Source organism: Aspergillus aculeatinus (assembly GCF_003184765.1).
Source record: "Aspergillus aculeatinus CBS 121060 unplaced genomic scaffold BO66scaffold_17, whole genome shotgun sequence".
In the NCBI taxonomy this organism is placed as follows: Eukaryota; Fungi; Ascomycota; class Eurotiomycetes; order Eurotiales; family Aspergillaceae; genus Aspergillus; species Aspergillus aculeatinus.
Genome location: NW_020291486.1, coordinates 309,768 through 334,541, shown reverse-complemented (window position 1 = coordinate 334,541; position 24,774 = coordinate 309,768). Strand labels below are relative to the sequence as shown.

General features: G+C 52.6%; 10 protein-coding genes and 1 non-coding gene across 11 annotated transcripts; 7 read left to right on the top strand and 4 right to left on the bottom strand.

Annotated features, from left to right (window-relative positions):
* Window positions 1-37: 37 nt before the first annotated feature.
* Window positions 38-1,083, top strand: BO66DRAFT_347353 (uncharacterized protein). Its single transcript, XM_025644615.1, has 2 exons — window positions 38-471; window positions 532-1,083. Exons 1-2 carry the CDS (start codon window positions 275-277, stop codon window positions 959-961), a joined length of 627 nt encoding a protein of 208 aa, XP_025505196.1. The 5' UTR covers window positions 38-274; the 3' UTR covers window positions 962-1,083.
* Window positions 1,084-1,250: 167 nt separating this feature from the next.
* Window positions 1,251-1,331, bottom strand: BO66DRAFT_t129. The gene has a single exon. It is a non-coding gene; the product is annotated as a tRNA-Ser (tRNA).
* Window positions 1,332-1,743: 412 nt separating this feature from the next.
* On the top strand, window positions 1,744-2,711 carry BO66DRAFT_371835 (putative short-chain oxidoreductase). Its single transcript, XM_025645471.1, has 2 exons — window positions 1,744-2,228; window positions 2,301-2,711. The coding sequence occupies exons 1-2, from the start codon at window positions 1,751-1,753 to the stop codon at window positions 2,687-2,689; spliced, it is 867 nt and encodes a 288-aa protein (XP_025505195.1). The 5' UTR covers window positions 1,744-1,750; the 3' UTR covers window positions 2,690-2,711.
* A 419-nt stretch (window positions 2,712-3,130) lies between these two features.
* On the top strand, window positions 3,131-4,509 carry BO66DRAFT_448635 (uncharacterized protein; the record flags this gene model as incomplete). The annotated part of the gene is made up of 4 exons (XM_025651756.1): window positions 3,131-3,276; window positions 3,347-3,656; window positions 3,717-4,154; window positions 4,210-4,509. Coding segments are annotated over 4 exons (1,194 nt in total), but the record flags the coding sequence as incomplete, so codon positions are not given.
* Window positions 4,505-5,310, bottom strand: BO66DRAFT_390943 (putative isochorismatase family hydrolase). Its single transcript, XM_025647134.1, has one exon. The coding sequence runs from the start codon at window positions 5,166-5,168 to the stop codon at window positions 4,572-4,574; it is 597 nt and encodes a 198-aa protein (XP_025505193.1). The 5' UTR covers window positions 5,169-5,310; the 3' UTR covers window positions 4,505-4,571.
* Window positions 5,311-5,842: 532 nt separating this feature from the next.
* Window positions 5,843-6,622, top strand: BO66DRAFT_390942 (uncharacterized protein). The gene has a single exon (XM_025647133.1). The coding sequence runs from the start codon at window positions 6,009-6,011 to the stop codon at window positions 6,309-6,311; it is 303 nt and encodes a 100-aa protein (XP_025505192.1). The 5' UTR covers window positions 5,843-6,008; the 3' UTR covers window positions 6,312-6,622.
* Window positions 6,623-7,180: 558 nt separating this feature from the next.
* Window positions 7,181-8,973, bottom strand: wetA (developmental regulatory protein WetA; the record flags this gene model as incomplete). Its single annotated transcript, XM_025651755.1, has 1 exon — window positions 7,181-8,973. One exon carries the CDS (start codon window positions 8,971-8,973, stop codon window positions 7,297-7,299), a length of 1,677 nt encoding a protein of 558 aa, XP_025505191.1. The 3' UTR covers window positions 7,181-7,296.
* A 2,542-nt stretch (window positions 8,974-11,515) lies between these two features.
* BO66DRAFT_56596 (uncharacterized protein) lies at window positions 11,516-12,458 on the top strand. Its single transcript, XM_025653408.1, has one exon. It carries the CDS (start codon window positions 11,635-11,637, stop codon window positions 12,133-12,135), a length of 501 nt encoding a protein of 166 aa, XP_025505190.1. The 5' UTR covers window positions 11,516-11,634; the 3' UTR covers window positions 12,136-12,458.
* Window positions 12,459-14,152: 1,694 nt separating this feature from the next.
* BO66DRAFT_400529 (F-box protein) lies at window positions 14,153-15,347 on the top strand (the record flags this gene model as incomplete). Its single annotated transcript, XM_025648725.1, has 2 exons — window positions 14,153-14,773; window positions 14,832-15,347. 2 exons carry the CDS (start codon window positions 14,153-14,155, stop codon window positions 15,345-15,347), a joined length of 1,137 nt encoding a protein of 378 aa, XP_025505189.1.
* Window positions 15,348-16,594: 1,247 nt separating this feature from the next.
* pex20 lies at window positions 16,595-17,878 on the top strand. The gene is made up of 2 exons (XM_025647132.1): window positions 16,595-16,921; window positions 16,980-17,878. The coding sequence occupies exons 1-2, from the start codon at window positions 16,808-16,810 to the stop codon at window positions 17,856-17,858; spliced, it is 993 nt and encodes a 330-aa protein (XP_025505188.1). The 5' UTR covers window positions 16,595-16,807; the 3' UTR covers window positions 17,859-17,878.
* Window positions 17,879-19,655: 1,777 nt separating this feature from the next.
* On the bottom strand, window positions 19,656-22,034 carry BO66DRAFT_295101 (threonine/serine exporter family protein; the record flags this gene model as incomplete). The annotated part of the gene is made up of 1 exon (XM_025643188.1): window positions 19,656-22,034. A coding segment is annotated over one exon (2,379 nt), but the record flags the coding sequence as incomplete, so codon positions are not given.
* Window positions 22,035-24,774: the final 2,740 nt, after the last annotated feature.

The following is a 24,774-nucleotide window of genomic DNA, read 5'->3' as shown; positions in this document are numbered from 1 at the left end:
AACTTGAGACACTATATACCTACCTAGTGTGGCCAGATTCACTTCAACTAGAATGCACTATGACGCAGATTGTCTCGGCTCCGGCTCAATCAATGAATTAAAAAGGTAATCACATCGCATATCGTGTCCTGCCTATGTCTACCTCCCTGTTTATCGAGGCTCTATATGATCGCCAATCGCAGAAATGGCTTCCACATCAGACAACCGCATATCTTCTTTGACTGCGCAGTTAAAATCTCCGCCCAAAGCTTCCATATAGATCCTTGGAGCGCACATGACGAACGATCAATCCAAAGCTATCGATTTTGACCTCTGGATCGACTGTACGAAGGTAGTAGGAATCAGATCAGGGCAACTCGTGACGACCAATGCAAGTGGCTGTCGGGCATGGGAGAACTCCACCAATCAGGACGGCTCCATATTTGAGGAGATAGTAGCTGGTTCGCTGCGTGAAAGTCCAACTGGAAGAAGGTATGCTCACCTAGCCCGGTCCTATATCTCTTCTAAAACTAATCCCCAGCTTGATTCCAGCTGGACGCTTCACAAATCAGCATTCTTCCCTGATGGTAATTTCACGGCATTCAAATCTCATATCGAACGTCTAGCACGCAGCATCGCCTACGGCGGGTCTGTCGAGGTGGTGTTTCACGGGACATCCGCAGAGCCAGACGCCATGCCCGAGCAACACGACGTGCAAATTCGAGCAGAGTGGAGCTTCGAGTGTCCTTTCACTGTTGCCGATCAGATCTGGAACCAGGCGGTGATGAACGCAATGGTTGATCGGAAGAAGGGTAGGGTCTCACCAAGTCAAGACCCTAGGCCAGCTCATGGGATGTCTTCTTTCCGGAGAGCTATCAGACAAGGTGGTATGTCTCGGGTCGTGTTGCAGGAGCAGGATGCGCATGGGGTGAAGCATTCAGTCAGGCGATATTCGCAGTGGGGTTGTGATGGGTCAGCGTAAGAGTGTCTCTATAATTAGGATTCACTGAAAGAATTGCTGTCACTGTTGTTGACTATGTATTTGGCAATGATGTTGCAGTGCATTATTCGGTATTATAAGTCGGCCGCTTGTTCACCTTTGACCACTAACTCCAGCTTCACACCTTTGATGATTTGACGCAGACTCGTAACTGAGATTTATCTTGTGCAAAATGGGCAATCCAGCGAAGGACCCAGGCTGGGGAAGATAGGGTTGCGTATACGTGGGCTCGGAAGCGGAAAAGAAAAAAGAAAAAAGAAAAAAGAATATGCGACACCTGTGAGATTCGAACTCACGCGGGCGAACCCACTGGCTTAGCAGGCCAGCACCTTAACCACTCGGTCAAAGTGTCTAGTGTTGATAGTGTGTTTTCATAATTGCACTTCAGTATCAAACACGATAGCAACGCAAAGGGATTTTGAGAATATTACCTAGTGGCCGAGTGAACAGACAATCATGTAAATCTTGGGGAAATACTCCTACTCGAGCCGCTAAATAACCTCAATAAGAGATGCCAGTAAGGCCAACTCACTAACCTCATGCCTGCCATGCGACTGAGAAAATGCGTGGACAACCATCGAGTAGACTGCAGCAAGCAGGAAGTCATCCGGGGTTAGGTACGACAAGTCCGCGGACTTAGTGAGTGCTGTAACTATCTCCACGGCCTTATTGCAGCGTAATTCCCGGCGCGTGATATTTAAGCGAAGCAAGCATGCTGATACTCCTATTCTGTTTTCTTTCATCACTAACCTCACCCTCCTCCTATTCAACATGACAACCACCAAACTCACCTGGCTCCTAACCGGCTGCTCCTCCGGCTTCGGCCTCTCGCTGGCCCGCGCCGCCCAAGCCGGCGGACATCGAGTCATCGCGACCTCCCGCAATCCCTCGCGAACCCCCGACCTCGTCACTGAGATCGAATCTGCAGGCGGGAAATGGGTCCAGCTGGACGTGAACAGTCGCACCGGCGGTGACATCATCACCGAGCTCGAACGCAGCGGGGACCACATCGACATTCTGGTCAACAACGCCGGCTACTGCATTTACGCCCCGGTCGAGACCTTCGCCGAGGAGGAGGTGCGAGCGCAGATGGAGACGATGTACTTCGGCCCCTTGCGTCTCATCCGGGCCGTGCTGCCCCATATGCGCCAGCGCAAGTCGGGCGTGATCGTCAACATGAGCAGCGGGGCCTCGCTGGACGGCACCCCCACCATGGGGGTGTACGCGGGCGCAAAGGCAGGACTGGATGGTATGTACCACACCTGTGTCAGGAGGTTGCTGCTTCGTCGAGGTGCATTTGCTAATTGTGGTTTCTGGTCAGCACTTACCAAGATCCTGGCTAAGGAGGTCGCTCCGTTCAATATCCGCACCCTGACGGTGGTGCTCGGGACTTTCAACACGAATATGCCGAACTCGGTGGCTCTGGGAAAGGAACCCCTGCCGGAAGATTATAAGGGAACGGTGGTGGAACATGTCCAGAGAACACTGGTAGACGGGAAGCTCAAACCAAACGGTGACAAGGACAAGGCGATGCAGGCTTTGTATGAGGTTATTGTCGGCGAGGGGGTTGGGGAAAGCCATCAGAATGAGAAGCTTCTGCCTCTAGGTAGTGATATGACTCCTCGGGTGCGAGGTGTCCAAGATTATCTCGGTCATGCTTTGGAGATCTTCGGCTCGGTGACCAATAGTGTTGGCGTTGATGGAGAGTAGATGGTCAAGCGCTTGGTGTGGGAGTAAAGGAATTCCAGCAGTGGGATGTAATCTACATCTATGTGTCATGATGTTAGTAATGAGCTTTTGTAAGGAGAGATTATATCCAAAGAGATATTAAAGCTGTCAGGTTATTTCTCATATTACTCTCAAAGCAGGGCGGGATCATTGCATGAGTGGAAGTCGGGGCTCCGACCCCAATTGGGCAAGTCCGCTCATCAGCAGACAGTATAGGAAAAACAAATAAACCCAACCCAGTGGGGTTCAGAACAAGAAGATTTCCATTCGGACTGAGAAACTATCAGTCTGATAATTCAGTTAATAGACTTTTCGTCCAAATCCTAATAATGCTTCGCACGCAGAAAGCACGTTATGACCTTAGGTATGTCGGTCGCACCGCGTCAGTCCATCGAGTTACTGCCCTAACAGCACCTTTGAGTATTAAGACTGGATAAGTCATGCATCTTCCTTCCAACAAGTCACTTTACAGGAAGCATGCTCTCCGCTACAGGGACATTTTTCCTTTCCCTGCCTGAAGCCATATGGGCCAAAACCATCCAAGTCAGACTTGCCGGTCGGTTAAAAATGTAAAACATATTTCTCCCAACCTAAACCCTAAACGCTGTTGTTGTTTCCTAACCTCTTTTGCTTGTGAAGAAATCGAAACGATGAAATGATCACCGAAGACCGAGAACTCATCACCTACAAGGAAGAACAAGAGCTCGTCTCGTCCAAAACGCACAGCTCCTTCCAAATCCCAGCGGGGAAATATAAATTTCTATTTGATATTCCGATGCCGAGCGATCTCTTTGAGACATCCGTCGGTCCCGGTCACAACTACCATACATACCAGATCGAAGCCATCGTTGAGCGCCGAGTATGGAAAGATATTGTCGTATCGCAAGTCCTGAGTATCTACAAGCTCCCTGAAGTGGAGCTATGTCCGCTGTCGGCGGAATCTCCACTGGTAACGCCCCATCTCCCTTTCCATATGCAAGTCTCACTAGGCTAATAGAGCCCTATACAGACGATCGGAGGCCAATCAGCTCAGAATATTGAATACTGCATCTCGATCCCCAGCCCAACCATCCCCTTCGGGTCCATCTTCTCCGTGGACATGGGATTCCAGGCGCCATCCAAGGACGTCGACCTCTCAGCCCTAACATTAGAGGTGATCGAAAGCCACCACATCCGTCTGAATGCGACCGCCGCACAAGCAGCGCTGAATATCCTGTCCGTCAGCGCTTCGAGGACCCACTCCCTGTTCAAAGAAACACAGTCACCCGTCGGGGGAAGTGGATCCGTCAGTTGCACCGGCACGGAGTGGGCTGTGAGCTCGCGAGTGGCGCTGCCGCGGAGCGTGAGCCTGTGCTCGCAGAGCGTGCGGACGAAGATGGTCGCGATCGACCATGCTTTCGAGGTCCGCGCGGAGTTTCGGGATCGGAACGGGCGGTTGTTCGATACGGTATGTTTGTCTCCTCTGGTGAGAACGAGAGCAAAGAGGTTGAAAATGGTAGTAGATTGCGATCAGTATCCCGTTTTCCATCTACATGACTCCTCGGGTTATAGGGCCGGATGGGAGCATTTGCGAAAAGGTTCTGGAGTACGGCACGCGTCCGCCTCCACCGTATGAGAGGCATACGAGTCATGCTAGACTTCTGGATCCTAGTGAAGTGATGGACGACTCAGGGCAATGCACAATGCCAGTAGCAGACAGGAGATTAGATGGTCAGGTGCTGCATCAATCTCAGCTTTTAGGGTTGGCAGCACCTTGCTACGAGCTAGCCACCGGCTGCGATCCGCCTGTCTACGCTCTGTGAGGAGCATAAAGCAATTCTCCAATTCAAAACCAAACTATATACCTCAAAGAAATAAACCCCTCTCACTCCCCAATCTCCTTCCCCTCGGCGAGGACCGTCCCAAAAACATCCCCAATCTCATACAGCGCGACATCCACCAGCGTCTCCGCCTCGACACCAGGAATCGCCCGATCGCCCACAGCCTCCTTCACAACCAACACCTCATACCCGAGCTCATGGCCCGCGCGGGCCGTCGTCGACACACACACATGCGCCATATACCCGACGAGCACGATCTTTTTGCCCACCGCCCCCAATCCCGCCAGGTGCTGGTGCAGCTCCGTCTGCGCAAAGCAGCTGGGGAAATGCTTGAAGATGACCTTCTCGCCGGGGCGGGGCTGGAGCTCCTCGAACTCCTCGGCGAGCGGGGTGTCCGGCGTGAAGAGCGGGGCGCCCGCGGGCGTGCGGTGCAAAACGTGGACGATGTTCTGCTGGGCGCCGGCGGCGCGGTACCGGGCGAGGAGATCGGCGATGGCGGCGCGGGATTGGGCCACGTTCTGCACTTGCAGCTTGCCGGTGGCGTATTCGTTCTGCGCGTCGATGATGATGAGGGTGGAGTCGTGGAGGGTGGCGGTTGAGGGCGGGAGGTTGATGTGTTCGCGGAAGGAGAGGGGGGACATTTTTGTTGCTTGGGTTTGAGTTGAGAAGATGTATGTGTGGTGAATGACTTAAGGTGATGAAGATTGACGGAGAAGAGCTGGATACAGTGCTACGATTGTTGCGATGTGGTGGCGGGATGAGGTGATATTTATTGTACAGTTCTGTAAACAAGAGGGGTTCGTATCTTGGCGGGGCTGGCTTGGGCCCGGGGCCCTGAGGGGAAAAGCCGAGGTGACTTGACACTCACCCCATCCTCTCATTTGTCAGGGGTTGTTCTCGATCACGTCATCAAATAGTAAGCAGCGGTGGGATGGAAGAGTTATCCGGTGGGATGGACAGTAAAGAATGCTGTGTGTGTCAGGCCAGCCGGTGGGATGAGATACTAGTAGCTATCAAGTTACAGACATGATAATCAGATTGTGGGGTACAAAAGACTCTATTCTCCTTTCAGATGTTCTTTCCCTCTGATTACCACCCTTACAAAATTCCTTGCTTGTGGCACAATATTGTTTAGAAGAGCATAGACTGTGCAGTAACTCACAGGATGGACGGCTGCGGAAACCCTCGGATCTCATACCCGGCAGCACTAAGCCCTAATCCCAGGAGACCCATCGATCAGGACAGTAGCTTTAGATTACTTACTCCCTTGTACTCTTTCTGTTCAAGAACTGGTCTCTTCCCTTGTCTGAGAGAAACAAGTCTCTCAGAATTGCTTATACCTTTCCGCAAAATTCGCTCTTGAAGTCCTCATACTCTTCGCCACTATCCAGCTCAGATCGGAATCCATCTGCTTACCCACTCGACGGCGCTTTCCCGAAGCATCCGCACACAATCCTTTCTGCACAGTGCGTAGGTCATCTATGTCCCGCCATTTGCAACTATACGAGCTGGTCAAAAGGCCCAACACCCCCAAATTACCCTACACAAACGCAAGCAATCCAATCCTGCACAATCTCCCAGAGGTATTCTACTCTCCAGTGCAGTTCCAAAGTGACACATTGACCCCTCCCCCTCCCCCTCCCCTCCGGTTTTCAACCCACCAGACCCCCGGGGCATGGCCTACGGTTCCCCCATGCCGTCACCACCCGAACTTCACCGCAGCGGAAGTATTCCCCCGCTCGAGACAAGCGAACCAGAGAACCGGAAAATCTGGATCGATTTGAAGTCCAAGATACTGCAGCTCGTGTTTCTCTTAAGGGCGTGAACGAGAGAAGGGGATCTTCTCTCCTCCCCGGACGGGGGGTCTTGGACTGGGTTTCTTCTGTGGTACATGGACATAGTTTGGGAACCAGACAATTGCCATTTAGAACTTGACTTCTAGGTGACTGCAGAGTTTGGAAGGTCGATCCGAAATTCTCGTGTTTTGCGATGCGCATCACCGTAAAAAAAACACATCTTGGAAGCTGTGGGGGCAGGTCTGGGTGGTCCCGAGGAGAGAGAGAGAGGTGCGGTGCAGTCGTTCAGCAACCAAAGAAATTCATTGGCATGACGGCGGGGATAACCCCGGGGGCCCCGGGGCAAGGGACGTCATCCAACTTGAGTAAAACTGTGAGCAATAGCATACCCTGGGACGGAGTATTGAGGATGATCGCCCAAAAACCCACTCCCGGCAAGACCCGGTCGGTGGGCGCCGTGGTGGCCCCAGCCCAGCGGATGTCACTGGATCCATTACTGGTACCCTCGGCCAACAATCTGACTGGCAACCACTAATTAACCCCCCCAGTGGAGGTACATACCCAGACTCCGGAGAAGGCGGAGATGTCGTGACAAATGCTTACCCATGTCACTGGCCTCTTGACGTTCCCTGGTGCTTGCTGACGTCTGATGAAGAGTCGAATTGACACTCGTAAAGCTTCCATAGATGCTCGATACAGGGATACACACAACAAGAGGAAGATTTGAAGTTGGAAAGCGATTAAGTAGTTTAGATGCTTGAATTATTCTGAAGGATCTGAGCCCCACTAATGATACATTAATTCTAATTGTTGTAACCCAAACGCCGTGGATCTAACGCTTTTTTAGATTCCAACCCGTGAAATGTAGAATCCCAAACTCCAAGAACGACCGATGCACTGAACCACGCAAAAAGAAATTCGCGACAAAGGTATAATAATGATTAAAAAGCATAAAGAGAAGGTTCAAAGATTATTAGCATAGGATAGCTTCTAGAGCTTCAACGTCGCCCCCGGCATTGCGCACGGCATTCAGCGCGGCCTCACTCAACTTGCGCCGTCGGTCGCGTGCTTCTTGTTCTCGTCGCGCCTTCGTTTTCGAGCTGCCGCTGGGAGCCACCCCGGTCAGAATCTTCTTGCTGTCATTGGCAGTGAAGTTCACGAAGGAGACGGTGACGGCCTTGCCGCGAGGACTGCCCGAGCTGGTGACTTTCGTAGCTGGTTTGGGAGCACTCATGGAATTGCCTGATAGTTTGCGGCCGTTGCTATGACGGCGAGGGGTTTTGATGCCTCCTTGGCATTGTACAATTGGTCTGCCTGTCGGAGGCGATCCGCTTCCCGGGGACAACGATGGGGAGCGTGAGGTACTTTGTAGTTGCGGTGTGGTGAAGGACGACGATTCCACGGACTGCTGAATGCTAGAGGAGCCGTGACTGTATGAGCGGCTTTGTTCGCCGCTGGCAGTGGATTGCATGCCAGATGGCGGGTATGAGTGACTTTGTGGTTGTAAGAGGTCGAATGAGGAGGGATCCAACTGGATCATGAGGCCTCCCTGTAGCATGTCTTGTTGATTTGTAGAGCTTTGAGTCGGCCGCTGAGGGCAAGGCGAGGCGATAAGTTGTTGGTAGGAGGGTTGCCGCGGGGCGGTCCGGGACGTCATCGGTGACCACCACGTCTGAGCATCGTGGGTCTGCAATTCGGGGGTGTACGGCAAGCTAGAGGCAAGAGAGTCGGATTGCCACGAGGACATTGATTGAGGGTCGGACGCAAGCGGGGAAGAGAAGATGTGGTCGGCGGAAGGCGGGCTTGATGTGCTCAGCGTGGAGCTGTTCGATTGACTTAGGAAACGTTGTTGTTGCCTTGCCAATGCGCCGGCCGATGGGGAAGGCATTGTGATGGCAGGAGATTGAGTGAACATGCTGGGCTCATAGTGGGTAGACATTTCTGGTTCCCGAGGCAGCACTTCTGCTGAGCGCGCCATAGGCATACCGACCTGATCGGCAGCCATGTTTTCTTGTTGAACGAGGATGTCGGATGGTGGTGGTGACAAAGGTAACTGAGCTTCGGAGCTACGGAAGGCGAAATCCTGGAATCGCTGTGCCCATGCTTCGGGGTAGGCCATCCTGCTTCGTTGGATCTGAGATGAGCGCGTTAAGCTGGGCGAAAAGCTTTGCTTGCGTAGTAAAGCGCGACGGTCATTGGAATCACGATGACGGCGGATCGACTTGGGAGTGACAAGCGCACTCTTTACTTTGCGACTGGGGGTAGCCGGAGGAGTGGACGGGGACGTGCGGGTGTCTGCGGTATAGGCGACTGAGGGAGCTTCAAGAGTGATGCTGAGGTCCGAGACTGCCGAGGGGTGAATGGTGTCCTCTAAAGAGAAATGATGACCTTGGCCGGCAGCTACATCGGCGTCCTGTGCCAGACACCAGAAGTCCCGGCTCCACGATTGCACGGATGGATGCTGTTGCTTGGATGTGGGGATGGTGGGTGAGAGGTCGCCACAGTCGCTTGACAATGAATCCAGTTGAAATAGTTGGTCAAGATCGCCGGGGAATGAAACGTCTTTGTTGCCATCGACACAAGAGGTGTCCACATTGACGTACTGGTTGAATAAATCATTGAAAGTGTGATCCAAAGGTTGGGCGAACATTGTGTCGAGTCAAGTCGGAGAAACCCCTTCCGTTTGCGGAAATCGAGGTCAGGGAAGCTGCCAGATGGACCCAACAAAACCCGCTGGAACGATTAGATTTTGACTGACAATTAAGCTCAGCGGGAAGGATAAGTCTGGAGCAAGAAGGAAAGCCCCGGATAAGGTGCCGATAAGCTGTTCAGAATGGCTGGTATGTATGTATGTGGTGTTTGGTTGGGTTTGGTAGGTAGGGTTTTGGCAAAAAGTCGAAGTGAGCAGTGAAGCTGGATGTTTGGTAGAATGTTTGAGCTGTAGGCACGGTTTGACAAACTGACAATCAAAGAAAACAGTGCACAGGATGCAAAGAAAACAAAGCTATCAAACAACAGAGCAATGCTCCTATTTGAATTGTCGCGATGGCCTCCAGCCTCTGGGTTTCTGCATACATTCCTCGAGATCTAAAGATGGGTGAGGAATGTGGCCTCAGCAAATGGGCACAGGATGGACTGCACTTCACTCTGGCCCACCCACCATGATCGACTGGACAAACAGACCCACGGCTTGCGCACCTCCTGTCACTGCCAATCATTGTGCCCAAAGACCCTGGTGGCTGGAGGCCTCTCCATTTAGTGCCAGGGCTCGGGTTCCCCAATGGCCACCCGCTGGAATGCTACCCTGACTATACCAGAAACAGCTTCCACGTAGATCAGCTGCGCAATCATAGGTCCCAGTGCGAGGGTGACAAATCCGCTTTCTATTGTTTGGTAGAAGTTTGTATTGGTTCCAAGTAAGTGGATTCGAATGATGGGTGACATAATGGACACTGAATGGCTTAAGGGGTGTGTGGACAGCCAGCTAAGTACAGTACCTAGAGATGACCAAGTGACGGAAAAAATACATCCAGTCTAAGCGTCATGGGGATTCTCCTTCCCTATAGAGTAGCTCCTCGACTGTGTCAGAATCACATTACGCTAGCACCTCGTCTTGACTGCAGGTTTGCACCATGCTTTGCTCATCCGTCATTCGTAGATGCCAAAGAGCCAGGAAGGTTTCGGGCACTGGCATGTTGCGGCTGGGAAGAATGCGAGCCCCCAGCAACAATGCATGAACCACACAAACTTTCAGCTGCTTATGGTAATTGACAATCTAGAGCCATGATGGCCTCAGGCCTAAGTAGAGATGAGTACTGACGTGAGGTTTCTAATTTAATCCTCAATGCATCTGAGTCACGTGCCTTGGGCTCCCTGTGGTGCAGCTTCCTCCACCCATAGACAAATCTACCGTAGATTAGAGATTCGACTTTTGATTGAAGAGATCCATTTGAATACACTTGGTTTTACTCCGTAGGTCTTCATGCTTCGAAACGCAACGTGAGCCACGCGACGAACGGGATTGAGCATGCAATAATCGAACATGGAATCGAACTCTAAATGTAGCGCCACGACAGTTTCTTTATTCTCCATCTTGGCTAAACCAAAATGATTCGTCAGGTGAAGGAGATCTTCAGCCCTCATAAGCTGAGGAAATTCATTCAAATATCCGCGGGGGCGATGTTTTCTCTTTGTCTGTTGTCAAATCTCTTTCCATGCCTGCGTACCATCCGCTCCGTACCATCCAATTTACGGTTGACTCTTTCCCTTCTCATGCGCTAGGGGACTTACAATAGCGGCCCCAAATGCCCCATAGTCTGGGTACCACTGTTTGCCCGGTCACTTCACTCACTTTCCCCACGGCAGGTCTCTGTTCCGTCTTCCGTCGCCTACTCCACAATCGATGAAACCCTGAACTCGGGATGGACCCCAGTTTCGAGGCAGGCACAGATGACACCCAGCGTCACGCGGTCAGGCATTGATTTCGATGCTTACCCACCGTTAGCTCTATTGTACCCATTCCCAACGTCCGAGTGTTTCAGTTCTAGCATGGCAAGTTGACAAAGACGAGCATGGATGCATACTCGAGTTGTGCCACTGATACTGATCACTCGCACAAAGGTCTTATGGAGGGGCGACTTCAGAGGACCAATGCTCTTATACGGTATGGCCTCTAACTCGTCGTCTCTTTTCCGAGACTTCATGCTTGTCTACGATACGGGAATTGTTATAAGTCAACAAAAACGGGATTGACACGCACACTACGCAGCCGCTCATCGCTGATACCTGAACCGAGAAGACCCTTCTAGATTCGATCATCGTCACAAATCTTGACAAAGATCTCATCGTTTTCTATAATCAGGACATTGCATCTCCCTGCTCAAGCTTTGCACAGCATCGTTGAACACAAGCTCATTGGAAATGGTTACAAAATATGAAAATAGCGTACTTACTCTCAATCTAACTACTCTAGTCGCCATTAGCGCTACCGTTCGGTATGCAGGGACTCAAACCCCAGGGTCATGAAGCTCTGTCGTGCGGCGAGAGGAGTAGATAGCAAAAGTCATGCCGTGCAGTACAATAGGAGCCCCATGCCGCAGAGGATCCTGCCATGACTCATCAGAGAAGAAAAACGATCAAAACGATTAGGTTAGACATTTCAACACTGCATGGAAAACATATACATGGCATTAATCTTGTCTATCGACAAAGACAATCTTGACTCAGGTACCAAGGCTGTTTTTATTTATTTATAGTTAAGCTGTGTTGGTTACGCAATATAAGGAATCCTCTATCTGATGGCGCAGATCTCATGAATGACTCGATCGAAGCCTGTACGTCCCAGCACGGGCTCCACCACAAACTGTCCCCACAAGCCGATCAGCCATCTATCTTTGACTACGTGAAGTGTGAGCTTGCCTTCGAGCTCGCACTTACACATAACGTGGAACTGACTATACTCATCACAGGCTACTTCTCTATAAAACTGGGCATAACTGCCCGACAGTATACAGCCAAAGAACGGGCCCGCCTCCGGGCGAGCGAGCCGCTCATTGAAGAATTTGAGCTCCAGTTTCTCCTCATAGAAATCCCAGTCCGTAGCCTCCGGATCGCCCGCTTCACATATCTTGAAAGTGAAGAAGTATCCATGTGGAGGACGAGGGCCTCCATCGAGCAAATCGCTATACATGGTGGAGTTGGTCATCTTGCTTGTTGCGTCTGGGGCGGATATCATAGAAGGGAATCACTCGGAACATGTTTGATGAAATGCACACTTAGACAAGAGAGGTTGGTTTGTGCGCGGTCTTTATAGTCTAGAAAACTTTCGTTTTAAGCCTCTGACAGAGAGTAACCCGCCTGTTCTCTTTTGTTTGGAAAGGAGATCTCAATTCTTCCTCAACTCTGTTCCCTGAGCAAGCGGGTGAGTTCCTGGGGTTCGTCACTCCACGAGGCCCAGTTGCCAGTCCATCCGGGAGATATCATCGAGGTATTTGAAATCCATGAGAAAAGTTCCACTAATTGCAATGGCGCTCGTGCATGGTGGTGCCTTGCTTTAGATATGGGTCAATGTTGTCGCAGCCGGTTTGAGGTTTCTCTTATCTAAGAAGTAGATGGTTCTCGAACGAGATGCGTATCACTTAGCACCACGTCATGCTGTCATGTTCCAATGGAAGCAGTCCTTGGAGGTGCAAATAGGATCCTCATGGCTTTGTCCTATACCTTGGTATCAAATGTGAATGGATTCTGCAAGCTTCTATCTATCTCATTGCGTCATCGGTGGACAAGATGGTGAGGTTATTCCACGGCTGGAACCGATCCTCCCCGCACCAACCCCGATTACCTCCCCTGGATGACAGTCGTCCAGAATGTGGCTGCGCCAATCCTTGCTACAAGTTTCGACGATACGAGAATCTGTCATGGGATGATCGGGAAGGTACGTATATAGGTAGCAGGGATGTATGAGATGTAGTGTCAGGAATCAGACTATATCGTACGACTGGGGAAAATTCCGGTGGTCCTCCACGTTGCCGCTGCAGTGTGCCCCTGCCCTGTCAGGGCTGGGTGTTATCTGGCTGGCAAGTGTGACAGCTGAGCTGAGTTGCCGAGGTGGAAAAAAGTGGAAAAGTGGAAAAGTGGAAAAGTGGAAAAGTGGAAAAGTGGAAAAGTGGAAGAGTGGAAGAGTGGAAGGAGGGAGAAAGGCTTCTGGACGGGTCTGGCCCGGCCCAGGAGGAAAGTTGATGCGGAGTGGCAACTTGAAAGGTCACGGGGTCTCCAAAAGTGCCTGACCCACTCGGCCCGAAAGAGGAAATTTCGAGGTGGCTCTCCAGGCTCTCCCTTCCTTCCTCATCATCCACTCACTCCTTCAGTTCCTGATCGGATCAGCCAACAACGCATCAATCATGCCATGGTTCTCTCGCATACTGCTTATGGATCGCCATCAGGGGGGTGTTCATCAATGGCTCCAGCAATGAGCATTGTGTCCATCTTTTAGCAGCACACAGCACACAGCACACAGCACACAGCACACAACCCCATGGTGCCAGGTGCAGCAGCTCCCATTCCTCCGGCGGGCACTGCGGGCAACTGGCTGGCAGTCTCCCATCACCGCCTTTTCGGACTCCTCAGTGCACAATTTAAGGTTAGCCGTCTCCAGTAAAGTCCGGATGCGTGGCGGCAGACTAAGCTCACTAATTGCCGCTAACAGGCCTGCGTGACCTCTCCGGATTTCATATCTGTCAATATATCCATGCCTATTTTTGCACTCCCGAGAAAGATTAGGAAGTCCCGGGAATCATCACTGAGAAGCTGGTGGAAACATCGCCTATCTCAGTATGCCTGTCTGACTGACTGTTCTCTCGCTCTCTCTCTCTCTCTCTCTCTCTCTCTCTCACCCGTGCCCGGTGGAGCAATGGCCTGCAGCTACTGCAATTCGCGTCCCATCCTTTTTGCCAACTCACCGTTGCCCCCAGAGGCAGCGGCAATAGCGACTTGGATGGAGTAAGCAGTTTACCAACCACATCGCTGATTGACAGTATCGGTGTCGACGGATTGAATTTATCACAGTTAGTATTTTTAGGTCGTCTGATCGTCGGCGCAGAGATTTCTGGAGCTGCCGAATGGGGTCGCTAAACGGCGGTTCTGCCCCTGATTGCGGCCTGTGTTTGGCCCCTTCCGAGCCCGTGGTGGGCCCCGTCTCGATAATCAATCGGTAGTTCCATCCTTTCTTATAAGTACCAGCTCGCCTCCTCCACTCGCTCCCATGAATTGACCCTCCATCTCTTTGCATTGTTGTTATTTCCTTTTCACACACCCATACAATTCGCATCACCATGGCCTTCGACTGCTACTGTGCCATTTGTGGTGTTGGGTTCTGTGGCATGCACATTGAACCCCCGTCGGAGGAGGCGCTGGAACGCCGCCGCCGATGGATCGAGAAGCGTTGTCGGGCCCTCCAGGCTGGGGAAAATCTCGCTCAGCTGCCACGCGATAGCGAAGAGGACGCGAATCCTGTTCGCAGTTACGACCCCCGCATTGTTGCGTGGGAGAACATCTCCTGGCTCTACAAAGCACACTGTCTCGGTATGAACCAGAACGCTGCTGCGGGCTCGGCCAAGGCATTCCTCTCGGATGAAGGATATTACGCAGATGTTGGGGAGCTGGTTGTAAAGACTGGCTCCAACTCGAGCCGATCCAGCCAGAAAGTCTACTCGTGCTATGGCCAAGGTTCGGACGAGGCGCCTGGCCCCGTCCTTCCCTTCCACTGGTGCTGCTTCGAAATTCTCACTCACGCCCTTACCGGCTCCACGGACACCAAGAAGGTCAACCTGGACGTTCTCTACAATGTCATGAGTCCTCTTTGCAACATGAAGAGCTCCGCGTTGGATTTGAGCTATGGAGAGGATATTCAGCGCGCTCAAGGGCGCTATTGGGAGTGTATCCCAGGCGTAGAGGTAAGAGAATCTTCTAGTCTTCGGTTTCCAATTCTCCCACTAATTGTCTTCTCCATAGTACTGCGCAACCCACCCGACGGACACCCCCGCACTCCCTGCATATATTCAAACAAACATGGAATCGAACAGCAAGCTTAAAATCGCCTCTGCTGATATTGACCTTCGTGAACGACGCCCCGCCAGTCCGTTCGGCAAACTCCCAGTCGAGCTCGTACATCAGATTTGCATGTTCCTCCCTGGCGACGACTTGAAATCTCTTGCTCAGGCCTCTTTGAGCGTTCACCTCGTTACTCAAGACAATCTTTTCTGGAAGAAATTCATGCAGTGGGATATGCCTTGGTTCTGGGAGCTGCAGGCCAGCAAGGGACAAAAGCTGAATGACGAGGTCAACTACAAGCAGCTGTATCTTTGGCTGGACAAAATGACCACCGCGCGGTACGGAATGGACGATGCGAACCTCATTGGGGTCGCAAACCGTCGACGTATCTGGGGCGTGTGCGAGGAGCTTGCAGATCGGTACCACAAGGGCTTGGCTCAAGCCCCTGCCGTCCCCATCGCATGTGCCAGTGGCTGAAATATGCCTACAATTGGGCAAGGTGCGCAGTACAACATTATGCACATACCTCGACCATCTGCGACAACAACTCATCGGACTCGCATGCTGCTGCAGTGCGCCACCAGCGTGTCCTGCAGCACCTCCTGCAGCATGATCATTCTTTGAAGTCGCGCATACCGCTCGATGAGCATTTGGCGGCAATCTGGGAAGATTTGAAACCTAATCTCACCCCCATAACCGACGAGCCGGTTTTCCACTCAGACCCAACGCCTCTATCCACCGCTGGAGTACAGCCGAACTCGACCGGGAAGACGTGCCGTCGGGCACCGACACCACAAATTATAATTTCACTCATAGACGACTGCATATATCGACATTTGGTTGGATTTTTCTGCATGCATGCTAGACATTTTGCATTTGTTTTGGGCACGAACGTCACGAATTATAGAATATACCATTTGACTGTCACTTGGAATATTTTGTCCAGTGATCCGCACCTTCAAAAAGCCTTCTCCTTCGTTCGTAAAAAAAAAAAAAAAAAGGCAAATTGATCAAGTAAATGGAGCCGCCTTCCTAGCAAGTGTAGGACCGCGTACAGGCAAGTCCACCGAGCCATGTAGCAGCGTACTGTTTGCCATCAGTTGCCATCAGAGTCATCGGCGGCGGAGTGGCGACTCCGGAGTGACTCAGGAAGGAATCTTTGCGCTTTGTTGGACTCCCGGCTGAATCCGAGCGGCGAGCGCCTCACCGCCTATCCGCTTCTCCATGTTGATCGCAATTGAAATCGGGAGTTTGACACCCGAGAGGCAAGGATCAGCACTATTCAGCTTATACACTTGCACTTGCTGATTCAGCAGCATAAGTCATTTGCCTCGGTGAATGCACTGGAGGTGGAGAAGGCCACGTGATTATTACTTTCAACTCAAGGTAGCCTAACAGTGGCACTGCACGTGCCATCGTCGGTCTCACTAACAATAGACCCTTTAGATTCGAGACTGATTCAGCCTCCAGTCTCTCAAACAAAATCTAAGATAGATTCCTACTGGTACCTAGTAGTAACTTAGTGCTCATACCTTATTTAGCCGAGACAAGCTGGAACTGATAGGAAACGGAACGCTATACCGGATTTAGCAAGACAATCCTGGCGACCGAGAACTGAGCGAATGACATAAGCGGATGGCACGTGAGAGGGGGGCCTCGGCATCCATGATGAACCTTACCCCACCGTCCACGCCCGCCATCTTATCTCTTTTCTACTCCGGACTCGCCTGTCTGCCATGAAGCTTGTGCACTGTTCTTGCAACATTGAGGTCAGACACTTGACACAGAAGGAGAGCTTCACTGCATAGATCCAGCTGGTTCTTATATTCTTTTCAAAAGTCATTCCTCGTCGTCTAGCCAATTCAACCACTCCAGATTCAAACGCGCCTTATCTGGCTTCTCCCAGTGCTCAAGCAGGCACAACCTCGGTCGACATCATGAGTGACGCTCTCTGTGGACCCTCGAACGCGCTTCAGAACTTTCAGAAACATGCCTCGACCGATCGGACCCTTCAGCAGGATAGGTTGACTTCACGGCAGGCACCCTCTCAGGTATGGAGCCTTTTGCCCCTCCGAGCCAGGCTCACTTTACTAACGTCGTCGTTGTCAGGGGTTCCGAAATCACAATCCCAGCACAGGCGTCCTTGACCCCGAGTTCGCTGCTTTCGAGTCCAATCTCGCGCCTGCACCACTTCGCGATTTCCAACATCCGGCTCATTTCGCCGCCCCCGCGCCTCAATTCCCCCTCGCCGGTCCCGCAGAATCGCCGAATTGGGCGACCGACTTTCAAAGACTGAACATCGCGGGCCCATCGGCAGTACACCAGCAACAACTTAACGTATCGCATGCGCCGCTCCCCTCCGCCTCCCAACAGGGCTGGCACAATGAATTTCTTCAGCACCAACATCAACAACAGCCCACGATGCAACAAGATCGCCCACTCGCTCACACCGAAGACTTCGAATCCTCATTCAGGCGCGGGGACAGAAGAATGCACCTCATGAGATTCCACCCCCGGCACGCGACACCCGCTTCCCAACTATCCTCAGCAGCAGCAACAACAACAACAGCAGCACCACCAACCGCAACTTTCGACGAATCCGCCTTCGAGGCCGCCTTCGCGCAGGCCAGCGCAGCGATAGCATCCCAAGAGACAGCAACCGAGACCGTCGCCGCAGAAGATACAAACACCACGCCTCAACAAGACACCGCCGCCGACCTCACAACCGAAGAACAGGCCCCGATCGAGCAAATCAAGATCGGCTCCGACACCATCCCGCCCACGGAGAAGAGCACCGACCCCCAAGCGCAAGCCCACCACGCCGACGCGCTCGCGCGCACGGCCGGCCAGCTCGTCGACAGTCTCAAGCACGACACCAGCCAGAAGTTCCGGGAGAGTAACTTTCTGGCGCTGATGCGGCGCATCCGGGATCGCGAGGTGGAGATCAAGGGGGAAGAATTTCAAGAAGTCAGTAGTACCAGTTCGTGAATTCTGTTCTTGTATTTATCATGTCGGGTGGGGCCAAACAATTACATTTTTGGGGAGGGGAACACGAGGGAGGGGCGCGAAGAGCAAGCAACACACACCAAAAAAAAAAAAAAAAAAAAAGATTATCAGATGGGCCGGCAGCAATGTACAGTATACAGATTGTGGAATACTGCCCCCTTCGCCGGTATGATTGCAAACAAGGCCACACACACACACACACACAGACACAAACATCATTTCCGTGTTGTTCGAAAACTTCTCTTTTCTGATTCGCGGTTTCCCACACTTTTCAGACTTCTCAGACTCTCCATCCCGGTGGGAGGTATTATCCTGAAGGCCAGCGGCGCACGGAGATGGCAGCTGGCGGCGGCAGTGGCCGTGGCAGTGGGCCGGGGGCCGGATCTACTGGTAAGTTCTTTGACTTTGGGGGATGGGGTGTGGTGATATTCAAAACTGTGCAGGATGGCTGATAAGTCTTTCGTGTTTCTGTTGCAATAGATACCCCGTCTCAAAGCGCGTCGAACCTATCCAGCCAACCTGCTCCCGCGATGGAGAGTGTCGCGGTGGAGGGCTCATTGGGCGACGCCGGCCTGCTCTCGGACACCTGGAACCACGGCGACCGCTGGGCTTGAGCAGTCGGCCGCGCACTGCTCCGGACCTACGAGCTTCACTATCCGACTCCCTTTCTCGTCAAACTCACAAAGAGGTGTGCACGGGAGTAGGGAGAGTCGGGGCCTGGTGAGGTCCCCAACATTTGGACCGTGTGTTTATCGGATAACATTGTGGTTATCACTGGAATCATCGCATCTAATTGCATATCAGCACATTTAGACTCGTTGAGCTATCTCCTCTTTCGGGGTTTATTAAATCGTCTTTCTTCCTCGCCTGACCTTAGTAACTTTCCATTTGGACACTTTTTCCTCGGCACACAGGCGGTTTCGAGAATTGGGTACTAGCGCATAGATTCTCTCTTCATCGCATACAGAGTGCAGGCCGGAATATACCTGTAGCTAGTTGGTGGTGCTGAAGCAACGCCCCAAGCCTTTATTCTTTCTTTTTTATGATAAACCCCATCGCCACGTAGGTGAACAGCTTACACTGTGGTGGAGATGGGCGAGACCCCTGGATCGCAATGGTCAAGCTTATTTCAGCTCTCCCGCTGCAACGCGACCTCCAAGATCGAAAGCCACGCGGTAAGGAGACGGTCGCGACCGCTCGCTATGGCCGTGATCACACCGCACCATTACGTTTCGTTTACTTTTACACTTACGATTCTTCAGGTGAGAAATCCCAAAGATAATGTCAGATCCCAGATAAAGATACCAATCAAGCATGATATAAACAAAGAACCGAATAATGTATAGTTTCAAAACGAAAGAATAGGTATAGCTCTAGATGCCAACATATAAATCTAGATAATAGAAAATATCCGGAACAATCTAAACCAGTAAATTGCTCTTTCTCCCCTTCTGGCCGAACATCCTCGTGACACAGCAACATTAGAATATCACCCCGAAAATTAAAGCAAACCATCTAGAATCGAGAAGAGAAAAGAGATCAACAACAAGGCAAGAGGGGAGGAAAATGCAAAGCCTGCTTAAATGCACTTCATAAACACATGCAAACATGCAAACATGGATAACATCGACAAATCAGAGAAGAAGGGGCCACATAAATACAAGCATGATGAGGGGGATTGATCAGACTTTGTACGAGACAAGAAAACAATACTGAAGACTGAAGGAGAAGGAAACAGGACAAAGAGGGGGTATAGAGAGGCACGCAAGGTGCGATTTTTTAGAAACTGAACAATCCACTCCGACGCTTGCCGAAGGGATACACGATCAAGGCAGACACAAATAGTCCGACCGTAATACCGATGGCCACCTGGATCATACCGAAACCAAGGCTGGAGATACTGGCGTCCGAGGTCGTGCTGCTGGCGCTGGTCCCGTTCTTCAGGTTTTCGCGCACCTCGTCGGCGTATTCGATACCTGACAGCAAGGAACCCGAGGAGGCGAGGCCGGAGGGCACCAGCACGAAGATACCGGGCAGGATGGCCGTGGCGGCGTGGCCGTGCCACAGGCGACTGTACAGGTTGCCCAGCAGACCGATCGTGAAGGCGCCGACGGTGTTGGCGACCTCCGAGCTGGAGCCGAGTTTAAGCGTGCTGAAGTAGTTGGTCACGTAGCCGCAGGTGGCGATGACGATCATGACCGGCACCTGCTTCCACTTGCCCTGGTTGATGATAGCGAGGAAGATGACGTAGATCGGGACGAAGACGAAGTGCTGCGTGTACTTGCTGCCGTAGACATCCTGGTTCGGGCACGTGGTCGTCGAGCTGGCCGCACCGTCGATCAGTCCGTAAATGGTCGTTCCGACCGTGATACCGTAGCCGAGGAACAGCGAGTAGATGATCGAGTAGACCATGCGGATGGAGCCGGCGATCATCTGGTGGGACTGCAGTTCCAAACTACTGCAGAGAACCATAAATCCCGGGAGGATGAGAGCGATGGAAGACTGCGCCAGCGCGGAGAAGCAGAAGATGTAATTCGGAGAGCCGTCGGCATTCTTGCCGCGGTGAATGGACCCGAAGGCGCGGGCAAGGAAGGAGGTCAGGATGGCGGCGGTGACCTCGAACACGTTGGAGTACAGAACGGAGCGCGGGGCCAGGACGTGCTGCATGAGTCCGACGAGGCTGCCCAGGAAGAAGATGATGGGCATGTCGATCGGGCGGGCTTCGAAGGCGAATGGACCGACCGCACAGCTGGCCAACCCGTAGGCCAGCACGAGAATCCACTTGTTGAACCGGGGAGGTCGCTTCATAATGAAATCCAATTCCTGAATCGCCTCCTCCACGCCAATAAGATCATGGACGACATTCTTGTACACGTTGTGCGTTTCCGCCAACCGGCCCAGGTCCACCCCCTGCACGACTCGGACCAACTTGACCTCGGCGGTGCGGGTGGTCGGATCGTCGAAGGACATGATCATACATCCCGGCAGATACAAGAACTGACCTTCGACTTCCAGGACTCGGGCCGTCATTTGCATGTACTCCTCGAGACGGTGGGTGGGGGCGCCGTACCGCATTAGCGCCCGGCACAGCTGCATGATGTAACGCTGCCGGGCCAGGATTTCGGCGATATGCACGGTGACGCGGATTTCGTCCTCCAGCCGAGTTTTGCGCGACTTCTTCTTCCCCTTCTTCGGTGGTTGCGGCAGCATCACCAGCGTATCGGCAGAGGCCGGCAGACTCGCCCGACTGAGGTTCATCGATGCGGACACCAGCGAGGCGGTGGAGTGATGATTCGATTTCTTGTACCATTTCAGCTTCTCTTTCTTGGGAGTCGCCGTCCCTGACGAAAAGTCCCGGCGCGGGGTAGCGGTCCCCGACGAGGCCACCGATTCGTTGTCGGACGAGTCCGTGACGGACATGTTATCTTTCGCCTGCGCGGCATGGAGCTTCAGCAACTGCGAGAGAATACCACCGCCGCCCGCACCAGGGCGGGGCGGGGTGGCACCCCCATACCAGGAGTCCGGTCGACTCGATTCATCGGGCGTGCTGGTTCCGGAGCGTGCGTAAGCAGACTTAGGTTTGCGGTTGCGCAAGTGATGCTGGGTCATGCTGCGCACCAGTCTATGGGCCTCTGCGCTGGGTGGCGGCGGTGTTTCGTCGCGATCGCGGTTGTGAATATCAAACGGATCCTTTTCCTCTCCTCCACGGCGCGGCGGTGCTGGTCCAAGTCCTCTCTCCAAATCATCGGGTAGCATGGCGGCGCCGAGGTCACCACCGTCGTCGTCCGAGGGTCTACCCAAGCGTTCACCCAGGTTGACGGTCTTCTGACGAAGCAGTTTGCTGGCGTGCTTCCAGCGGTCTCGAGCGGACATCGGATGCGCGGGTTGCTCCTCCTTCTCGATGGAAGACTTGGGAGTGTCGCCGTCGGTAGGTGGGGAGGCGCGTCGGTGTGCCGATTGCTCGACGCCTGCTTCGATCTCGGGTCCAGGCTCTCCATCGCCGGGGAAGTACTCGGTAAGATCGGCGGATTCTGATGTGGGCATCATAGAATGGACGGATTGAAGCGAGCGGACGGAATAATCGGAGTCTGCTCGGGGCATAGGCGGCCGCTGCGGTGCACTCTCGCCATGATTGCTCACTGAGCGGAATCGGACTCGAGTCGGCCTCGTCGTTGACGTCTCGTGCGGAGTGTCGCTGGGAGGTGGTGCAGAGGTCACCTCTTCAGGGAAGGTAGGAGAATTGGGGGTGGTCTGGGGGCTGGGATTGTGAGCTACCGCATCGTGACCTTCGAAGCTGTTCTCGCGATCTAGCAGCTCATAGGAGGCACCTTCCCGGTGTGGTTCGGACATTTGAATAGTCCAAGCAGCCTGCTGCAAGGACCGGGATCTCTATCGGGTATGTGCAGTATGAAGTAAAGTATGTACGGGAGGGAAGATATGAACAGAGAGGGAAGAGGGAAGATGCAGATCCACGAGACACAAGAACAGCCACCAGGCACAAACGGAACAAAAAACGTCAAGAGGAGAGAAAAACTGGAGAAGGACAAGGGGGTAGCCGGAGAAAAAAGGGAAAAAGGCAAAAAAGCTTTTGAAGCGTGGAACCGGCGGACCAGTGGGTGGAGTGCGCGAGGAACCCAGAGAAAACAACGGCGTGGGCGGCGGAACCAAAAATAAGTCTGGAATCCTCGATGGTCTAGAGTCCGGCCAGGCAAAGCGAAGTTGGTTTGGAAAGCTTTTTAAAGCTGATCGACTGTTTAGAGAGCGACAGTCGTGGGGAGATAGCGGTGGGATATCGACTGACAGTCTGTGAATGTCTTACCCTCCCTCTCCGCTCATGACTTCATCCGGGAAATATTGATAAAGTGATTGGCAACGAAAGCGTGCCTTGGAGGGGGGGGAGAAAATGGCCGCGGTGGATCCCAGCCGAAGACTATGAGTGAATAGGAACCAAGACAGGCACCGGAGCCGTAGAATGATCAGCCAAAACGGGTGACTGACAGCTCATCACCCCTCTGTTTCTGTGTGTGTGTGTGTGTGTGTGTGTGTGTGTGTCTGTCGGTTTGTCTATCACCCTGGTCCGTTTCGCAATATCGTCTCGGATCGACCGTCTTCCCTTATCATCGTTAATACTGTCTTCATTGTGGTAGTCGGGATGGTCTTCGGAAGCAGGACTGGCTGTGGCTTGATCGACCCCACCGGGCTTGCGGTTAGATGACAACAGCACACAGCGGTTTCACCACAGTCGCGCCTCGCCTGCGGGTGGCTTGAAGCCCCCTTGTGCAGTGCTGCACCTTGTGCAGGAGGAAATGAGCACTGCATGTCGCAGTGAGGCACCAGGGCTCCCCCCAATGGGGAGTGTAGGATTTGCCGGATGATGACCATGATCAGTGGATAAATTCTGATTTGTGAATTGAGTTCCGACCGCGCAATGCCGGGTTAGTTGGAAAGAGGGAAATGAGGATGGTGGGTGGTGGCGACTCGCGAGAATTGGAAGTGCAGTCAGTGCAAGTTGTTGGGTTCCCCAATCGGGGAGGTATCGCGGAGTCGAGTCCCCTTCGTATCACGTGATAGGATAGTCTAGAATCTCTCACTCTCTGGAAGCGCTGGTGGCTTGCGAGGTTTGTTCCACCATTCCACCTGCAAAAAACTATGATTGATTCTCGCCGCGTCATGAATATCATCATCTCTGGTCGTCGTCAGTTCTATTTTTGCAGAGAAGCGCCTCTTCTCTATCCCTGGTTACCGGGAAAAGCTTCATGCCCATGCATAGATGCCTGATTCGCCTGCACTGATCATCGAGAGGTTTATACGTCCAATTGGGTGCCAAAGTTTCCTCTTTCGCGTCAGACTATGGAGTAGATCGAAGACTAACTATTGAGATCTATTGTCCGAGAGTGGGAAAACTCGAGCAGTGTAGCCCCCTATTTCCACTCTCTAGAACGGCCCCAGCCCGTCCGAGCTTATCGCCCATCCGAGTCCGCGGCAATTAGTGCCGCCGGCTGCATAAGAGGATGGCTATTCCGAACTATACGGGCCATTTGCCTGCGCCATGGCGCCCATGTTCTGGCTTCCCGAGCGGTGATATACGATTGATCTGGCAGGACCAGTGTCGAATCATGGCTCGGCCAAGGGAAGCATTGATCCTACAGTTCTACGAAAATAGAATGGAGCTCTGACCATTCTCAACGTGCCTGGGGCCAGCTCGCCATCAGAGCTCTATCTATACTACTGTATGGTGTACACATCGGACAAGCCCCCTTCCAACTTCTCGATCCACTATTAAGCCGACGGAACTCCCGCTTTCTCCGATGTCTTCGCCGCTTCGGTGGTGCCGAAAGGTCGTGTAACATCAACAAAACAATTCTCATACTCACAATAGTAGCCTGCATTTGCAACATCGCCTACTCCTTCACAACTCGCCGCATCGCCGTGATCCACCGGACGACATGGCTCAAGAGGGGCAACGCGGAACCTCTGTTTTCGGTTTGCGGTCTCATGCGTTGCGTGGTGTAAATTCTTCATGGGCTCGGCGCATGTCATGCTTATGTAGCGGGTCGTAAGATTCGGCAAGGAATGAAAGGAGTTTCTATCGCTTCAACACGACTCCAAGCATGACATGGTCATGACTCGACGCCTTCAGAAAATGCAGCAGCTCGTTGGCAAACATCAATATCGATGACAGCATGAACCTTTAGGCCAAAATGCCCCGGCCCCACACAGTCACAATAGTCTAGTTGGAACAAGGTGATTGTGTGTATTGATTAGTCATGTTGCGGCATAAGGTCTTGGTCGAATGAAAGTGCTGAGCTCGAGGCCTGTCTACTGAGTGGAGATTGGTGTCGAGTATATTGCGGGTTGGAACAGGAAAAAATACTTGATATTTAAGTCTCTTTATTCT